Below are 19259 nucleotides of genomic sequence, written 5' to 3' on the forward strand. Positions count from 1 at the left end.
AAATATAGCTGAAAACAACAGGGGCAATGTTATATTCAGGGTCTAGAATGCTACATGTTAATACATCCATGACAGTATGTGACACCAAGTATCCCCCAAGGCTTAAACAACCCACCCCAGTCACATGGATTGAATGGACCTCTGGTGAGATTTATTTATTTATTTTGTCAGCAATGTCTCCGGTGTGTTCAAATGCAAATTTTTAGGGGGCTGTGGGCTGCATGGCCACCAACTCATGGTTGGCCAAAGTCTCCACTCATCTCCCTAGTGTGTACCCTCCATAATGTTAGGAAATGTCAAGCCCAAAAAGACTGTTTTAAATGTAAAAATGCTAATAGTCAGAAAAGCTTATTGTGGTTCTTAAAATTGCACTCAAAAGAGACTAACAGGCGAGTGTGTCAGTATGTGGCTGAAAAAGATATAAATGCTACCCTAAAACATGTTTTTAATCTAATTTTTCTCAAATAAAAGCAGTTTGTTTATAGAATGTTTGTGCTTCAGAAAATATGTCTTGAAAAAGTGGGATCTGCTTATAATCAGTGGTGTCTTATATTCAGAACAATATGGCATATATATATATATATATATACACACAATGTTTCTCAACATTTAATTGCAAGGAATTTAGGGATTCCATCATCTACAGTCCATAATATAATCAGAAGATTAAGAGAATTTGGTGAACTTTCTACACGTAAGCAGCAAGGCCGAAAACCAACATTGAATGCCAGTGGCCTTCAATCCCTCAGGTGGCACTGCATTAAAATCTGACATCACTGTCTAAAGGATCTTACTGTGTGATCTCAGGAACACTTCAGAAAACCATTGTCAGTTAACACAGTTCGTCGCTACATCTACAAGTGCAAGTTAAAACTCTACCATACAAAGCAAACGCCATATACCAACAACATCCAGAAACGCCGCTGTCTTCTGTGGGTCCGAGCTCATTTGAAATGGACAGACGCAAAATGGAAAAGTGAGCTGTTCTCTGATTGATGAGTCCACGTTTCAAATTGTTTTTGGAAATCATGGATGTAGTGTTATTTACATTTTACACAATGTCCCAACTTCATTGGAATTGGGGTTGTACAGTAGTGTTCAGAATAATAGTAGTGCTATGTGACTACAAACAGGTGTGAAATTGGAACCTCCATCCAATTTTGGTGGTGTATGTAAATCCATAACAGAAAAATGAGAGTGACTGAGGCACTTCTGATTAAGATATAATGCGAAATGAACAACAAATGGACTTTTCAATGTTAAATTCAAATGTCCACAAAATCCAGAATCTAGATCAGATCCTGATCAAACTTTGTCAGGTGATAGTGAGCACCAGTCTGCACCTCACGTTCAACTATGAGAGTGATTGGGGCACGTTTGATTAAGATATAATCTAAAATATACAGTAGTGTTCAGGATAATAGTAGTGCTATGTGACTAAAAAGATTAATCCAGGTTTTGAGTATATTTCTTATTGTTACATGGGAAACAAGGTACCATTCTCACAAATCCAACAAGACCAAGCATTCATGATATGCACATGCTTAAGGCTATGAAATTGGGCTATTAGTAAAAAAAAAAAGTAGAAAAGGGGGTGTTCACAATAATAGTAGTGTGGCATTCAGTCAGTGAGTTTGTCAATTTTGTGGAACAAACACGTGTGAATCAGGTGTCCCCTATGTAAGGATGTAGCCAGCACCTGTTGAACATGCTTTTCTCTTTGAAAGCCTGAGGGAAATGGGATGTTCAAGACATTGTTCAGAAGAACAGAGTAATTTGATTAAAATGTTGATTGGAGAGGGGAAACATATACGCAGGTGCAAAAAGTTATAGGCTGTTCATCTACAATGATCTCCAATGCTTTAAAATGGACAAAAAAAAAACAGAGACGTGTGGAAAAAAAACAGAAAACAACCATCAAAATGGATAGAAGAATAGCCAGAATGGCAAAGGCTCACCCACTGATCAGCTCCAGGATGATCAAAGACAGTCTGGAGTTACTTGTAAGTGCTGTGACAGTTAGAAGACGCCTGTGTGAAGCTAATTCATTTGCAAGAATCCCCAAAAGTCCCTCTGTTAAATAAAAGACGTGCAGAAGAGGTTACAATTTGCCAAAGAACACGTCCACTGGCCTAAAGAGAAATGGAGGAATATTTTGTGGACTGATGGGAGTGAAATTGTTCTTTTTGGGTCCAAAGGCTGCAGACAGTTTGTGAGATGACCCCCAAACTCTGAATTCAAGCCACAGTTCACAGTGAAGACAGTGAAGCATGGTGGTGCAAGCATCATGATATGGGCATGTTTCTCCTACTATGGTGTTGGGCCTATATATCGCATACCAGGTATCATGGATCAGTTTGGATATGTCAAAATACTTGAAGAGGTCATGTTGCCTTATGCTGAAGAGGACATGCCCTTGAAATGGGTGTTTCAACAAGACGATGACCCCAAGCACACTAGTTAACAAGCAAAATCTTGGTTCCAAACCAACAAAATTAATTCTTTGCAGATGTGAAGAAATCATGAAAAACTGTGGTTATACATCTAAATACTAGTTTAGTGACTCACAGGATTGCTAAAAAAGCAGTTTGAACATAATAGTTTTGAGTTTGTAGCATCAACAGCAGATGCTACTATTATTGTGAACACCCTCTTTTCTACTTTTTTTTTACTAATAGCCCAATTTTATAGCCTTAAGAGTGTGCATATCATGAATGCTTGGTCTTGTTGGATTTGTGAGAATCTACTGGTACCTTGTTTCCCATGTAACAATAGGAAATATACTCAAAACCTGGATTAATCTTTTTAGTCACATAGCACTACTATTATTCTGAACACTACTCTATGTATATATATATATAATTTTTTTTTAAATATTTTTTCTTTTTAATATATTTCATGTTTTAGTTATGCAATATTTTATTTCTCTTTTGCTGCTAGTTTACAAAGTACACCATATAAATTTTGAGTGCATGTGTATAGATAGGTAGACAGATAGATAGATAGATAGATAGATAGGTAGTCAGACAGACAGACAGACAGACAGACAGACAGACAGACAGACAGACAGACAGACAGACAGACAGACAGACAGACAGACAGACAGACAGACAGATAGATAGATAGATAGATAGATAGATAGATAGATAGATAGATAGATAGATAGATAGATAGATAGATAGATAGATAGATAGATAGATAGATAGATAGATAGACAGACAGATAGATAGATAGATAGATAGATAGATAGATAGATAGATAGATAGATAGATAGATAGATAGATAGATAGATAGATAGATAGATAGATAGATAGATAGATAGATAGATAGATAGATAGATATACTACATGCAGAGTCATATGGTAATGAATCTTTGTGTCTGATAACAGATAATCAAAACATTTAACGGTAAAAGGTAGATAAACTATAATAATTTGAGATGTAAAAAAATTATCAGCACAATATGATAAGATAAATTTTATTGATCCCACAGCAGAGCAAATCACTTCTTGCAGCAGCAAGAGTCATACAGTAGTAAAGAAAACTAAAAATATTTACATTAAAGAAAGGTAAAGTACATTGCAATGTTTGTTAGTGGGTGAATAAATACTGATGTAACCAGATTATGTGAAAAATAGAATATAAGTGAGTATAAGTATGTATAGATATGATAAAATTATTGTGCAGGATAAATTGCACAGTTGTGCATGAAATAAAGCACAAAAAGTGTAGTTAATAGTGCAAAATCACTATTAACACTGCAGGTTCCTTTGATCTTTTTATCTGTTTGGTTAAGTTTTAGTGGTTGGGCTCTACATCCACTGAATTGAGAGTAACAGAAGCAGCTGAAGGCGGTTCTCACACACACTGATGGAGACATTCTTGAGTTGAAGTTCTTGGAGGCCCCCTGTGGTGCGGCGCCTCCACGTTAACAGCAGCAGCAGCAGCCAGCATCAGTATTGATTCACTTTACAGCCTTGAGCCTGCTGTCACAGACAGTATATCACTTTATTTAATCTACTGTTAAATAGGCTGTAATTAGAAATCTGTCCAGAAGATGTGTTTCAGTTAAACAGTGGTTTGTGGTTACGTTGTGAGCCAAAATATCCCCACCAGGTTTCTTCATGTTGTTCTCATTTCAGTAACATTTAAATTACGATTGTCTTTGGGTTTGAATCTGAGCGCTATCTGGGATGCTCTTCACAAAGACAGGATACAATTCAAACGGATGCACAGGACGTCTGCATGCCATTTGAAATGCACTTATGTTAGGTTTCACTTTTATTTATTTATTTTTTTATATGTTTATTCAGTCTCATGGCACATTGCTGATGGCCACCTATTTAATCTCTTTTTATTTGTATCATCTAAAACAGCACAGATGCAGAACTGTGTAAAGGTTTAACACATCCCAAGCATTTTAAAATATAAATGCTGTGTGTTTGACGTTTCTTTTCTTCTTCGCGGAGCCACCAGGAAATCAAATTTGAAAACTCCAAGTCTTCCTATTGTAGTGAAGAAACTGCAATTAAAAACTAAAGCAAACAAATCAAAACAGAAATTATTTGTAGGCGTATGCTCTGTGCATGATAAGAGCAGCCTGCTGATAGATATAATAATGGAATAATTTGTCATTTTCTTCAGAATTGTTAGATTAGAAAAAAAGAAATTATGTAGATTTAGCATCTCATAACAAATGATGTATTTTTAATGGTGAAAAAAAAATCTCACACACTATTTAAAATACTAGATAATTAGCAGCTTTCTTTTCATTTTTCAAATGATTTAAGCATATTAAAGTTGATAAAACTGCAGCTTAGTGGTGAGCACTGTTTCCTCACAGCATTGAAGGTCATGGGCTCGCTTCCCACCTGATCCTTTCTGTGTATAATTTGTGGGACACTTTAAAATTGGCTGTGAATATGTTTGTCTGTCTTTATGTGGGCCTGCAACAGACTGGAAGCCTGTCCAGGGTGGACCTCACTTCTTACCTGATGACTGATGGACAAGAGTGGAATAAACAATTAAAGGGTCTGGCACAGGTAGAAAATGAATGCATGACTAAATGCACTCTTTGCACATCAGTGTGCATGAATGTTAGAGTTGTACCTTTTGGTCACTTCATGACAACACAGTAGGTTAACTGCCAGCACTAAACGCGTCCGTTTTAATGCCTAGGAATAATCCCCATTTCCACTGCTTAGAATTAGTTTGTAGTTTGAGCTAGTTTTATTTTTTTCATTTTTTTCTATTGTATTTTAGCTGTAAATGTAGGCTTTTATCACATGTTTGCACTGTATGTTGTTTTTATGTTATTAAATATAGAGCTCTTCAAAGGTTTTGCTTAAAAATGCTCTAAATCCTTCTGATTATTATTGCATTGTGCAGATAGAATAGAACAGTCTTTATTGTCTTTGCACGTGAGGTTACAACGAAATTGGAAATATTAAGACCTTCTTGCATTTTACTTACACGATTGCTGGTGATAATATTAAGTTTCATCTGAGTTCTGACGCCTGTTGTTATATATTTTGTAGTTTGCACTTTGTTGCAATATTTTAACCACTGTAAGTATATTTATATCCATGTGTTCCTATAACTCATTTAGAATTCCTTATCCACCCATTTTTTTAGAAGGTAAAATGCTTTGAAGTTTTCCCCCCTGAAAGTTACGCACGTCAGCCTCTTTGGCACAAATCCTCCTCGGAGTTGAAATACTGGATAATTGACTCTGGGTGTCGCTGCAGAGCGCGTAATATCGCTCTTGCGCGCGTCTTGTGCCGCGATCAGCCCCCTCTGCCTCCTCGTGCCGCGTGTGCGTGTGCGTTGTGTGTCGGATAGAAAGTCAGCCTGCAGGTTTCCAGCTGACTGCTTGCTCTCTCACAGCGTGTGTGTGTGTGTGTGTGTGTGTGTGTGTGTGTTGTGCGTGTGTGTGTTGTCATTATTATCCACTCTGCTCTCAGCTGAGAATGGCCAGATTCACTCAGACTGAAACAAGAAGGCAGCACCATCCACAGCAGCCCCAGCCCGCTCACTCCAGCCTGGTTTTCATCGGACCGGGGGCGCCACCGACCCAACCACCACTACTTCTTATCCCACACCAGCACCAGTACCCTCAGATCACATTTCAGAAACCCATGAACGGGTCAGAACCCATTTCCATTCATCCGGAGAGCGGCAACATGAAAGACCAAGATGCCATTAAGCTGTTTATCGGACAGATTCCGCGGAACTTGGAGGAAAAAGACCTGAAACCTCTGTTTGAACAGTTTGGGAAAATCCACGAACTGACAGTTCTCAAGGACCGATACACCGGCATGCACAAAGGTAACGCACACCAGATCCACGCACATCTTAACAATTCTCGTTTAATACCTGAGGGATACATTTTATTCTTCTTTTTATTATTATTTGCGCAGTAATGTGCGTAATAATGCGCGCGCAGCCAGTTTGTCGCTTCTTATTTTTGCACTGTTTCACACAGTCCAAGTACGTTCAGTGTGCCTTAGTGTTTGCCTTTCTGCATTTTCTCCAATATTTCATATTCATTTGGATGCCATTCTGAGAAAAATGGGATTTTCCCCAAAGCTGTTCTCACTTCCAATTTGAATAAATATATGTGAAACCGTAATTCAATAAATAAATAAATAAGTAAAATCAAATAAAATCAATGCGTTTTGTGAACGCCCGCTAAGTGGGACAGGGACGCATGGACAGGATGCATTTTTAAAGAGTCGGCTCTGGCAGTCCCATCTCTCGCATCATTTATTCATCCACATGCTTTCTTTTAACATCTCCTGCGAATGGAGCAGACCAGCGCCGAAATCAGTTCAGCACCGCCAGGACGGAGGGGGGAATAAAAAAAAAAAAAAAAAAAAAACTGTCACCAAACGACGAGCGTCGCCGCGCGCAGGAGGAGCGCGGGCCACGGATGCTGCGCGCGCAGGGCGCTAGAGGGAGAGGACGCAAATCCACGCGCGTCGTCACAACTTTCGCCATAATGAAGTTGGTTATTGCGGCACAAACCACAGTCCTGGTCTGGAAGGTACCTTTGAGAAGAACCCCCCCACGCACACACACGTAATCACGCTATGCACACGTCATCATCATCATCATCATCATCATATGTTCTCCAACTTCAAAGTGCCTTTGTTTCCTGATCTCATGTATTTGCCCAAGATTGAGGTTGGCTAAAGAGGCTCCTCCTGAGAACAACAGGAGGTATTTTGGCATATTTGGCAACACTGAGCCACAATAATTCCATTAACCTTAACTTCAAATCCAGATGAACAGGTTGAACTCAAAGGATTCCCTTAATCCATGAAGCTATTTAATTCATAAGTCAGTGAACTAAAACATACTTGAATTAAATAGTCTGAAGTATTTTGTTCATTCATGAGATTCTTTTCATTAATTTGAAATATATAATGTGATCAAGAGCAAATAAATTAATACATTAACACACAAACGTGCTTTATCATCATTTCTTAGTTGTCCTAGAATTCTGTGCAGCCTACTTATCATGATAACGCTACAGTTTTTGGGATTGTGAGCAGTTTTGTATATACACTCAACAAAAATATAAACGCAACACTTTTGGTTTTGCTCCCATTTTGTATGAGATGAACTCAAAGATCTAAAACTTTTTCCACATACACAATATCACCATTTCCCTCAAATATTGTTCACAAACCAGTCTAAATCTGTGATAGTGAGCACTTCTCCTTTGCTGAGATAATCCATCCCACCTCACAGGTGTGCCATATCAAGATGCTGATTAGACACCATGATTAGTGCACAGGTGTGCCTTAGACTGCCCACAATAAAAGGCCACTCTGAAAGGTGCAGTTTTATCACACAGCACAATGCCACAGATGTTGCAAGATTTGAGGGAGTGTGCAATTGGCATGCTGACAGCAGGAATGTCAACCAGAGCTGTTGCTCGTGTATTGAATGTTCATTTCTCTACCATAAACCGTCTCCAAAGTCGTTTCAGAGAATTTGGCAGTACATCCAACCAGCCTCACAACCGCAGACCACGTGTAACCACACCAGCCCAGGACCTCCACATCCAGCACGTTCACCTCCAAGATCGTCTGAGACCAGCCACTCGGACAGCTGCTGAAACAATTGGTTTGCATAACCAAAGAATATCTGCACAAACTGTCAGAAACTGTCTCAGGGAAGCTCATCTGCATGCTCGTCGTCCTCATCGGGGTCTCGACCTGACTCCAGTTCGTCGTCGTAACCGACTTGAATGGGCAAATGCTCACATTCGCTGGCGTTTGGCACACTGGAGAGGTGTTCTCTTCACGGATGATGCGAAGGAGATGTGTTGCACTGCATGAGGCAAATGGTGGTCACACCAGATACTGACTGGTATCCCCCCCAATAAAACAAAACTGCACCTTTCAGAGTGGCCTTTTATTGTGGGCAGTCTAAGGCACACCTGTGCACTAATCATGGTGTCTAATCAGCATCTTGGTATGGCACACCTGTGAGGTGGGATGGATTATCACAGCAAAGGAGAAGTGCTCACTATCACAGATTTAGACTGGTTTGTGAACAATATTTGAGGGAAATGGTGATATTGTGTATGTGGAAAAAGTTTTAGATCTTTGAGTTCATCTCATACAAAATGGGAGCAAAACCAAAAGTGTTGCGTTTATATTTTTGTTGAGTATATCTTACAAAACGATACCATGGTATACAGGAATAGGAACTGAACAATAAATAAATAAATACAATTAAAAGTAAGCAGCTCATGTGTCTCACACACACACACACACACACACACACACACACACACACACACACACACACACACACACACACACACACACACACACACACACACACACACACACACACACACACACACATATAAACACAAATACACAAAAGTTTTGATGCAAATTCTTATACCATATTTTTTTTTTTATTTGAGACGTTTAACTTTTCATTCTGTTTTATGTGTTGTTAAACTTTAGCCTTTAATCCCCTATTGCTCCCGGTGTGTAGTGAGCGCCTTGTATGGCAGCACCCTGACATCGGGGTGAATGTGAGGCATGATTGTAAAGCGCTTTGAGCGTCTGATGCAGATGGAAAAACGCTATATAAATGCAGTCCATTTACCATTTACCATTTACCCCACAGGTGAATATTGATGAGGCTGCGTGCTGTCCCTGCGTGCAAGAGGGCCGCCGCCAGCCCGCAGCATTAGGCTGTGGTTCTCAGAAAAGTAAATAAATAAAAAAGAGCAAAACAGTAAATCCGGTTTGTGTGGATCCTCTGTGGCTGGACGGGTCGCATCTAGAGTGCGTGCACAGCCAGACTTTGTGTTCACAGGTGGGCCATGCATAAAACATAGTTCCATTAGATGGCAGGGCTCCTTTGTGGCACGACAGGCTACACAGGCATCATGATCTTTTGGAAGTGCTCTGATAAAATAATATAAACAATGAAACCAGAGTGCTGACATCGTCTGTCCAGCATGACGAGCCCAGCTTGTGGCCCCCAGCCAGCAGCACTAAACTTAATTTCTACTTCTGTCCTCAGAAAATGAATAAATAAATAAAAAGAGGTAAACACGATAATCCGGTTTGAGCACCTCATTCGTGGCTGCACAGGATGCATCCAGCCAACACATGTGCGTGCACAGCTGGTGGGTGCTGGGTGGCTGGAAGTTGCTGGAGTTGTTCAGCTACTTCCAGAAGCACTGTTCCTCTCTGATCAAATAAAAGGAAATGTGCACTCTAAAAAAGAACCACTGTCTCAACAAGAAAAAGTGATGTAACAATTTGCATAGATTTTTTTAAAAAAATTATTTAATTTAACTAAAGTTATTTCATCTTAACTGGAGAAGTCTTGTGTTGTAAACTCAGTTGAAAGTTGAAATAACTGAAAAAAATCTATGCAAATTGTTACATCAATTTTTCACGCTGAGACAGCGGTTGCTTTTTTAGTGTGTGTCAGCTTCTCACAAGTTGTTTCACATGTTGCTGCACACATTCTGAGTCACAGAGATTATATGTGGTGAGGGGGTATAGACCCCCCCCCCCCCCCAAAAAAAAGATTTGGTGAGGGAGTTTATCTCATGAATTTTTTGATCTGTTCAAAAATCAAGCACTGCCATGTGACTGATGTGAGGGGACAGTAAAAGGCTGCAAACATCATTCCGAAGTGCGTGAATTTTCCCGCTGTGCCGTTCGCAGGCTGTCGCAGCCCAGTCAGATATTACCCTTACAGGAAGTGGCCCAGAACAGGAAAGTGTGGAATGAGCTGCTTTGTCTGCTGCCATTGTGACCCAGACCCAGAAAAACTGCATAAAATAAATAAATGAAAGACTGAATTATTAGCATTAACATTTTACACCATTAAAACCACACAAATCTCACATAGAAATAAGAAAATTATATATTTAATTTGTTTTGTTGATTCAAATAATTTTTTGAGAATATTTAAAGTATATTGGGGATTTATTAAAAATATTTAAAATTATTACATTATTGTAGGTCATGAGTTATTTTTCTATAAATTAATCCAGTTTTTTTAATAAAAAAAAACTCGTATTAAACTAAGGGAGGCAAATAACTTGCTCAAGCTATTTGGGTTGAGCTCCCCCTCAAAGAAAAAGGAACAGGTTTATCATCATTCAGACATTCACAGATGCTTATGCTGCTTTAACAGTTGCTTTATATGCTTCTGATTTAAATCCATCATTTCATTACCATGTTCACTGCATGATACCACATTTACCTCCACATTTTGTGACCCTGCAGAGCATAAATGAGGAGAGTACAGGCATATAAGCTATTACTGCACTGGAATAACACCAAAAAAACAAAAAGAAAAAAAAGTAGTGGGGCGGCATAGCAAAACAAGTGTTCATTTTGTGATAAAAGCATGGAATTTGGCACATATATTCTAAATTAACTGTTTATTTTCAGATATGGAGTCATCCTGGAGCTGACCTCTAATGAGCTACAGGGGTCAATAAAGAATTACACAGGGGTAAAAATTTACAAATTCTCCAATCATTATACCACAATATTTGTCTGATTATAACTTTTCCAAGAAGGTATAGTTTAGACCATCTATGACTGAATGATCAGGAGTTATGGGGTAAAAACAGCAAAAATGGTGACAAAGATCAGTTCCAGTTTGTACAGGAGTCAAAAGTTAAAGTTGCTTCAATTTTGGTAAAAAATGATGCAAATTATTGGTTCAAATAAAAGGATTAATAAATGGAATAGTTTTGACTGTGTTGAATGCTTGGTCTCCAAAGTATAAAGGTCAAACAAGGTTGATGTCCACTGGATTCAATGACTTATGACATATGTTACCCTGTAACATGATAACTAAGCATGACAGGTGGTACAAAGTATTCCTTTTTAAAATGCTATTAACCAATAATTTGCATCATTTTTTTTTTTAACCAAAATTGGAGCAAGTTTAACTTTTGACCCCTGTACAAACTGAAACTGATCTTTGTCACCATTTTTGCTGTTTTTACCCCATAACTCCATGGAATTCAGTCATAGATAGTCCAAACTATACCTTTTTTGGAATTGCTATGATCAGACAAATAATGTGGTATAGTTTTCAACATGACTGGAGCATTTTAACATTTTGACCCCTGTGTAATTATTTACTGACCCCTGTAGCTCATTAGAGGTCAGCTCCAGGATGGCTCCATATCTGAAAAGAAACATCAGTTAATTTAGAATATGTGTGCCAAATTCCATGCTTTTATCACAAAATGAACAATTTTTATGAAAATTTTAGCTAAGCTGCACCACCAGAGTGACCTGTTTATGATAACAGTGTATTCAAAAAAGTTTTATTTCATTTATTTGTTACAGATCTAAAGATGAACAATCACAGTGATAAAATGTACTGTAAAGGAATAAATTACATAATTAGAGATCTTTTAAATAGAACTACATGCTTAAAAGAAATAAGTCAGCTAAACTCTCATATTTTTTTGATAGCAATAATCAAAACAAAGCTCTATAAGTCAGATTGTTTCAAGAATATTGTGAATGAATGAAAAATGTTTAAATTATTATATTATAAGGTCATATAAGTTTTTTTCTCATAAATTAGATGAGGTGGTTTTACCTTTTCTTAAATCAATGAAAACAAATAGTTTTATATTCGCCATTTGAGTTTAGAAAACTGAGGTGTGGCCTCATCTGTAAAACACTATGCTGGATTCATACAAAAAGTATACACATGAACAAAAGCCAAAGATGGTGAACGAATGTAAACACACCAGACTTAGGGCCCCTTCCCACACAGTGCGAATTTGGTCAAAGTGCGCATGAAGCAGGAATCGTATGCAATACGTGTAAAAGCATAGCTGCCTCTAATGCCTCATACACCTATTGCTACAACTATTTGGACACACCAGCAGCTGAAAGACGGAGTGTGTGCTGTGAGAACCCATCGAACCCTCTCACGACAGGTGTCAGCCAAATTCCAGGTGACACGCACTAACATCTAACACCGCTCCCATGGCACTTAGAAAATGTGTGGCCATTCGCACTGTTAGCACGACAACAGTCAGCAGACAATCACTGTCGAGCTGGATGTGAAATTTGTCTAAGTGTCCCACAAGTGTGGCTTTGCAAACAGACACAGTGACATGTTGGTGTGTGCGCTTAACTGACAGGGGGTGTATCCGCTAACAGGAGCAGCTGTGGAGATCTGTGGATCTGGATGTCCCAGCTGGAGAATATGTACCGTGTTTGGATGGACATAAACTAACAACTGTCCATTGTGATGCGCGTGTGTCTGCTTGCTGTCATCATGTGGACATACATAGAAACATATATCTCTGTTGCAATGGGCTGCAGTGGGCAAGCGCACGCCGTGCACATTGACAGACTAACCCAGATAAAAGGGACCGTCAGATCATAACACGCAGTGGGTTATCTGAATGTCACGTCACCCACGTGAGCTCTGTTCCACGTGATGCGGTGTCTGTCCTGCGATGTGCCATCCACAAGACATGCGTGTCGGGCAGGACATGCGTGCGGGACTGGCTGAACACACCGCCAGCAGATGTGAACATGATAAGAGCGCCCTGCTTCTCATTCATATCATTTCATGACTGTATGTCTGTGACCATGGGTCATCTACAGAGGAACAGATGGATCATGTTTGTATTGTCTGCTTGATAAGAGTGCGGTGTTTTTATATGGTGCTTGGTTTTATTTTTTGTTAAATACATCCATGTCCTTCTTGATATCAGGTATTTTCCCACACCTTTCACACAGCGATGGTCACTCATTGGTAAAGTTTCTGACTGGCAATCAGAGCTTTTGGAAAGTGCAGGTTCGAATCCCGTGGGTGGCATGTAATTTTATTTATTTTTTTATTTTCACAGCAGCTGTGCAACGTGGTTACACATCGTGGAGTGTGTTCCCGCATGCATAAAACCATCGCAGCATGTATTTTTAAATTTTTTTCACAGCAGCTGTGCAATGTGTAACCACATCGCACAGTTGCTCAAACTGTGTTCCCGTGTGCACGAACCTTCACTGCGGCATCGTGCACACCTGCCCATCAGCTCGATGTTTTCGTGGTTCACTCATAAGAGCTGTTCTGCCATGAGTTGCCCTGAGTTGTACTTATTCGTACTATGTGTGAAGGGGCCCTTAAATCAGTCCATATCACCTGCAAGCAAAATCTTTTTTGTCAATGTCTACTACCTGGACTTGTGCACATGTGGATGTGCCTCATATCCACCCTGTACATGCCCACATTCAACCACACATGGTCAGTTCAAAATAACTCATGAGTATTCAAGCATATTCATGAAGCCTGAAATCTGTGTTTACCATGGCAACAGTAAATGCAGTGAGTGACAACACTAAGTGAAGACGGCAAGTCAGAAAGTACCATAATTTCTGGAGTATGACTCACATTTAAAAAATATATTTAATTATTTATTTACTTATACTAGTTTGTGAGGTCCTACAACTTCTATTCCGGTGCGACTTGTATATCAAAAAATCACACACTTTACTACTAATAATAACTATAATGACTGCTTATTCACCTTATTCAGCCCCGTCCACTTTTGCAACAGAGGCATTTTCATTTCCGCTAAGTGGTGTTTTCAATATAGAACAATAGAAGTCATTCCATGGGTAGAAACAAAAACCTTTTTGAAAAGCTCAATGGGAACGACCCTGGCTCACACACGGGTCATAACAGAGTGAGAAGATAACATGAAAAAGTGGCCCTCGATTATTTTTAACTACTTTGTGTTGTCACTCAGCGTGGACTGCTTGGCTACGAGGAACAATGAACTTCGCATCGTATAAAAGCACAATCAAGTTAAAATACTACCAGACAAGTAGTATCACCATAATGCCAAGATTACGTAACGTTAATATGCATATGGTGTTATTTCATGCAGTGCTTGGTTGTATCAAACTGCAGAAAATGAATAAATAAGATAGCAGCTAACGCTACAAACACAGCTTACTTATTTGTCTCACTAGCATCTGCCGTGGCTTCTTCAATGGAGCGTTGTAGTCCAGCAATTTCTCTGGGTAAGGATGCAGTGGTGTGGGTTTTTTCTCCATAAAATGAAAAGAATAGACATAGGGACATTTGTGTGGATTTTTCAAATTCAGCACCTTTAACCAGCACCAGAGGAGGGAAGAAGTTAAATGCTGGCCCACAGCACTCAGATCTCTCCTTTCCATGTTCAAAACATCTAGTGTACTGTGTTCCCTCATAGCTAATCATCAGATGCAGTGGCAAACTGGAAGATGGTTGACAAAATGGAGCCGCCCACCCTGACTTCCTGAATAAGGTGAATATAAGACTTTACCAGGAATCAAAGCAATCAAAAGAAACTCCAATAATAAAAGAATAAAAGCTAATAATAGCCAACTATTCTATTCTATAATAAAAAGTATGTCACATTAATGCAGAAAAATCCAATTTAAAGAGCTGATAATATAGAGAAAAGGTGCAACTTATACTATGGTGTGACTTGTATATGAGTGTGGGGTCGCTACAGCGGATACAGAGAGATCCACATTGGTATTTGGCACAAGTTGTGCGCTGGATTCACTTTCTGACGCAACTTCAGCTTTACCTGGATAAACACACACAGCTGTTGGTGTTCCAAAGAGGTCTCCCATCCAAGTACTACCAGGTCCCACACTGCTTAGCTTCTGCGATCTGACAGGATCAGGCTAACACAGAGCAGACTGCCTGCAACAGGTGTAACTTGTACAATGGAAATATCGTACAAAAATGTGATAGTTTTGATCCCAACCATTAGTTGGAACCATTCACTCATGGTGCAGTGTGTTACTTCTTCATTATGACATCACAATCACTTATGGACACAACTTTATCAAACTTTAACAAACTCACGACAAGAACCAGCACAAAACTTTTCAAATAACAGAATGCATAACATTTATTTATCGTTACAGTCATCACAGAATCATTTGCACTGCTGTGATGTCACTGTAATTCTGTCTTCATTTAGATAAAATCTCTCCTACTGAAATTTGAGCAGAAAAAATAATATGGGCCTATTTTTAATATATAACTGCAGGAGGGAAAAGATTTGCTTCATGCCAGTAGCAGCAGGCAGGATTTCAGACCTTGTCCAAAGGATCCCACTAATCTAGTCCTTTCCACCTCTAATATATTTACATCTAGCAGCTGCAGTGTGAGACAACAGTGCTGATGACATAAAATTCCTCCGCACGTCTGTCTCAATGTGCCGAAAAAGTGCTGATGTCCACGTCTTTTCAGAATTCCTGTGCTAGTCAGACGACACCCCGGATAAAACACAGCGTCCAGTTTGGAAATGAATGGCACATTCCACTGTTACAGGAGTTTTTGTCATGGAAAGAGGAGCGGAGGCTTCGCACGTCGCGGCGGTGCCGCATGGCGCACAGCAATGCCATGATGAAGCCTCATGGGACATGTTCTGGCATGTCCAGGCACATCCACAATTTTTTGGATAATCACTCGATGGAAAAACCACCGACAGCTGTCTGAACGCCATTTCAAAGCCGTCCTGTGAGACCAAAACGGAAGTGTTCCTTTGTCTCGCTCCATCAGCAAATCGGTTGTGACGCGCGAAGCCTCCGCTCGGCTTTCCATGACAAAATCTCTTGTTAAAAGTGAAATCTGCCGGAAAATGGTTGTTATCCAGCTCTTGTGATAACCAGAGAAAGTGCACACGATGGTCCCGGCTCCACAGAGCCATCCGTTTAGAAATGATCCGGTGGTTTGTGGCTCTCAATGGTGGCACGGAGCACGGCGCGCCGAGCGTCCTTAAAGCCATCCTTAAAGCTGTAGTAACAGTCCTTATTCTCTGTGAAGCCCGTAAAATTTTCACCGAAAGCCAGATAAATTTTTCTAATGGTTTCCAGCTGCCAGTCTCTAACAGTTTCTGAAAAAAGTCTGATGGAAAAAAAGCCCAAATCATTCCGTCATTTCCTGACAATGAAAATCTGCCGAGGGGGTGGACCACTCCTCACTCAAAGCCTGCTCACAGGCGAATGACGCAACCGACAGGCGTGGAAAAACTGACGCATGCGCACGAGGGTTCAAGCTTGTCTGACGCAATCACACGTGATTCAAATCCATATGGTTTTTGAAAAAAGTAATAAGGTCGGATACTTTACTAATAGACCTCGTATGTTCTTTCATCATGCAAATTATATGCAACGGTATGGAGAGAGGAAAAATGACAAAATGACACGTGAAAATGAAGTGGAATCAATCAATCAATCAATCAATCAATTTTTTTTATATAGCGCCAAATCACAACAAACAGTTGCCCCAAGGCGCTTTATATTGTAAGGCAAGGCCATACAATAATTATGTAAAACCCCAACGGTCAAAACGACCCCCTGTGAGCAAGCACTTGGCTACAGTGGGAAGGAAAAACTCCCTTTTAACAGGAAGAAACCTCCAGCAGAACCAGGCTCAGGGAGGGGCAGTCTTCTGCTGGGACTGGTTGGGGCTGAGGGAGAGAACCAGGAAAAAGACATGCTGTGGAGGGGAGCAGAGATCGATCACTAATGATTAAATGCAGAGTGGTGCATACAGAGCAAAAAGAGAAAGAAACAGTGCATCATGGGAACCCCCCAGCAGTCTACGTCTATAGCAGCATAACTAAGGGATGGTTCAGGGTCACCTGATCCAGCCCTAACTATAAGCTTTAGCAAAAAGGAAAGTTTTAAGCCTAATCTTAAAAGTAGAGAGGGTGTCTGTCTCCCTGATCTGAATTGGGAGCTGGTTCCACAGGAGAGGAGCCTGAAAGCTGAAGGCTCTGCCTCCCATTCTACTCTTACAAACCCTAGGAACTACAAGTAAGCCTGCAGTCTGAGAGCGAAGCGCTCTATTGGGGTGATATGGTACTACGAGGTCCCTAAGATAAGATGGGACCTGATTATTCAAAACCTTATAAGTAAGAAGAAGAATTTTAAATTCTATTCTAGAATTAACAGGAAGCCAATGAAGAGAGGCCAATATGGGTGAGATATGCTCTCTCCTTCTAGTCCCCGTCAGTACTCTAGCTGCAGCATTTTGAATTAACTGAAGGCTTTTTAGGGAACTTTTAGGACAACCTGATAATAATGAATTACAATAGTCCAGCCTAGAGGAAATAAATGCATGAATTAGTTTTTCAGCATCACTCTGAGACAAGACCTTTCTGATTTTAGAGATATTGCGTAAATGCAAAAAAGCAGTCCTACATATTTGTTTAATATGCGCTTTGAATGACATATCCTGATCAAAAATGACTCCAAGATTTCTCACAGTATTACTAGAGGTCAGGGTAATGCCATCCAGAGTAAGGATCTGGTTAGACACCATGTTTCTAAGATTTGTGGGGCCAAGTACAATAACTTCAGTTTTATCTGAGTTTAAAAGTAGGAAATTAGAGGTCATCCATGTCTTTATGTCTGTAAGACAATCCTGCAGTTTAGCTAATTGGTGTGTGTCCTCTGGCTTCATGGATAGATAAAGCTGGGTATCATCTGCGTAACAATGAAAATTTAAGCAATACCGTCTAATAATACTGCCTAAGGGAAGCATGTATAAAGTGAATAAACTTGTTCCTAGCACAGAACCTTGTGGAATTCCATAATTAACTTTAGTCTGTGACGAAGATTCCACATTTACATGAACAAATTGTAATCTATTAGACAAATATGATTCAAACCACCGCAGCGCAGTGCCTTTAATACCTATGGCATGCTCTAATCTCTGTAATAAAATTTTATGGTCAACAGTATCAAAAGCAGCACTGAGGTCTAACAGAACAAGCACAGAGATGAGTCCACTGTCCGAGGCCATAAGAAGATCATTTGTAACCTTCACTAATGCTGTTTCTGTACTATGATGAATTCTAAAACCTGACTGAAACTCTTCAAATAGACCATTCCTCTGCAGATGATCAGTTAGCTGTTTTACAACTACCCTTTCAAGAATTTTTGAGAGAAAAGGAAGGTTGGAGATTGGCCTATAATTAGCTAAGATAGCTGGGTCAAGTGATGGCTTTTTAAGTAATGGTTTAATTACTGCCACCTTAAAAGCCTGTGGTACATAGCCAACTAACAAAGATAGATTGATCATATTTAAGATCGAAGCATTAAATAATGGTAGGGCTTCCTTGAGCAGCCTGGTAGGAATGGAGTCTAATAAACATGTTGATGATTTGGATGAAGTAACTAATGAAAATAACTCAGACAGAACAATCGGAGAGAAAGAGTCTAACCAAATACCGGCATCACTGAAAGCAGCCAAAGATAACGATACGTCTTTGGGATGGTTATGAGTAATTTTTTCTCTAATAGTTAAAATTTTGTTAGCAAAGAAAGTCATGAAGTCATTACTAGTTAAAGTTAATGGAATACTCAGCTCAATAGAGCTCTGACTCTTTGTCAGCCTGGCTACAGTGCTGAAAAGAAACCTGGGGTTGTTCTTATTTTCTTCAATTAGTGATGAGTAGAAAGATGTCCTAGCTTTACGGAGGGCTTTTTTTATAGAGCAACAGACTCTTTTTCCAGGCTAAGTGAAGATCTTCTAAATTAGTGAGACGCCATTTCCTCTCCAACTTACGGGTTATCTGCTTTAAGCTACGAGTTTGTGAGTTATACCACGGAGTCAGGCACTTCTGATTTAAGGCTCTCTTTTTTAGAGGAGCTACAGCATCCAAAGTTGTCTTCAATGAGGATGTAAAACTATTGACGAGATAC

General features: G+C 39.6%; 1 protein-coding gene across 7 annotated transcripts in view; it reads left to right on the forward strand.

Annotated features, from left to right (window-relative positions):
- The first annotated feature begins 5819 nt into the window (after positions 1–5819).
- Positions 5820–19259, forward strand: part of celf5a (cugbp, Elav-like family member 5a) — a 788658-nt gene continuing 775218 nt past the window's right edge. For all 7 annotated transcript variants that reach the window (XM_034180252.1, XM_034180251.1, XM_034180254.1 and 4 more), the window contains exon 1: positions 5820–6327. In XM_034180252.1, coding sequence (XP_034036143.1) covers positions 5970–6327 — 358 coding nt within the window. In that variant the 5' untranslated portion in view covers positions 5820–5969. The remainder of the gene's footprint in view (positions 6328–19259) is intronic.

The sequence above is a fragment of the Thalassophryne amazonica genome, chromosome 10, assembly GCF_902500255.1.
Source record: "Thalassophryne amazonica chromosome 10, fThaAma1.1, whole genome shotgun sequence".
NCBI classification, from domain to species: domain Eukaryota; kingdom Metazoa; phylum Chordata; class Actinopteri; order Batrachoidiformes; family Batrachoididae; genus Thalassophryne; species Thalassophryne amazonica.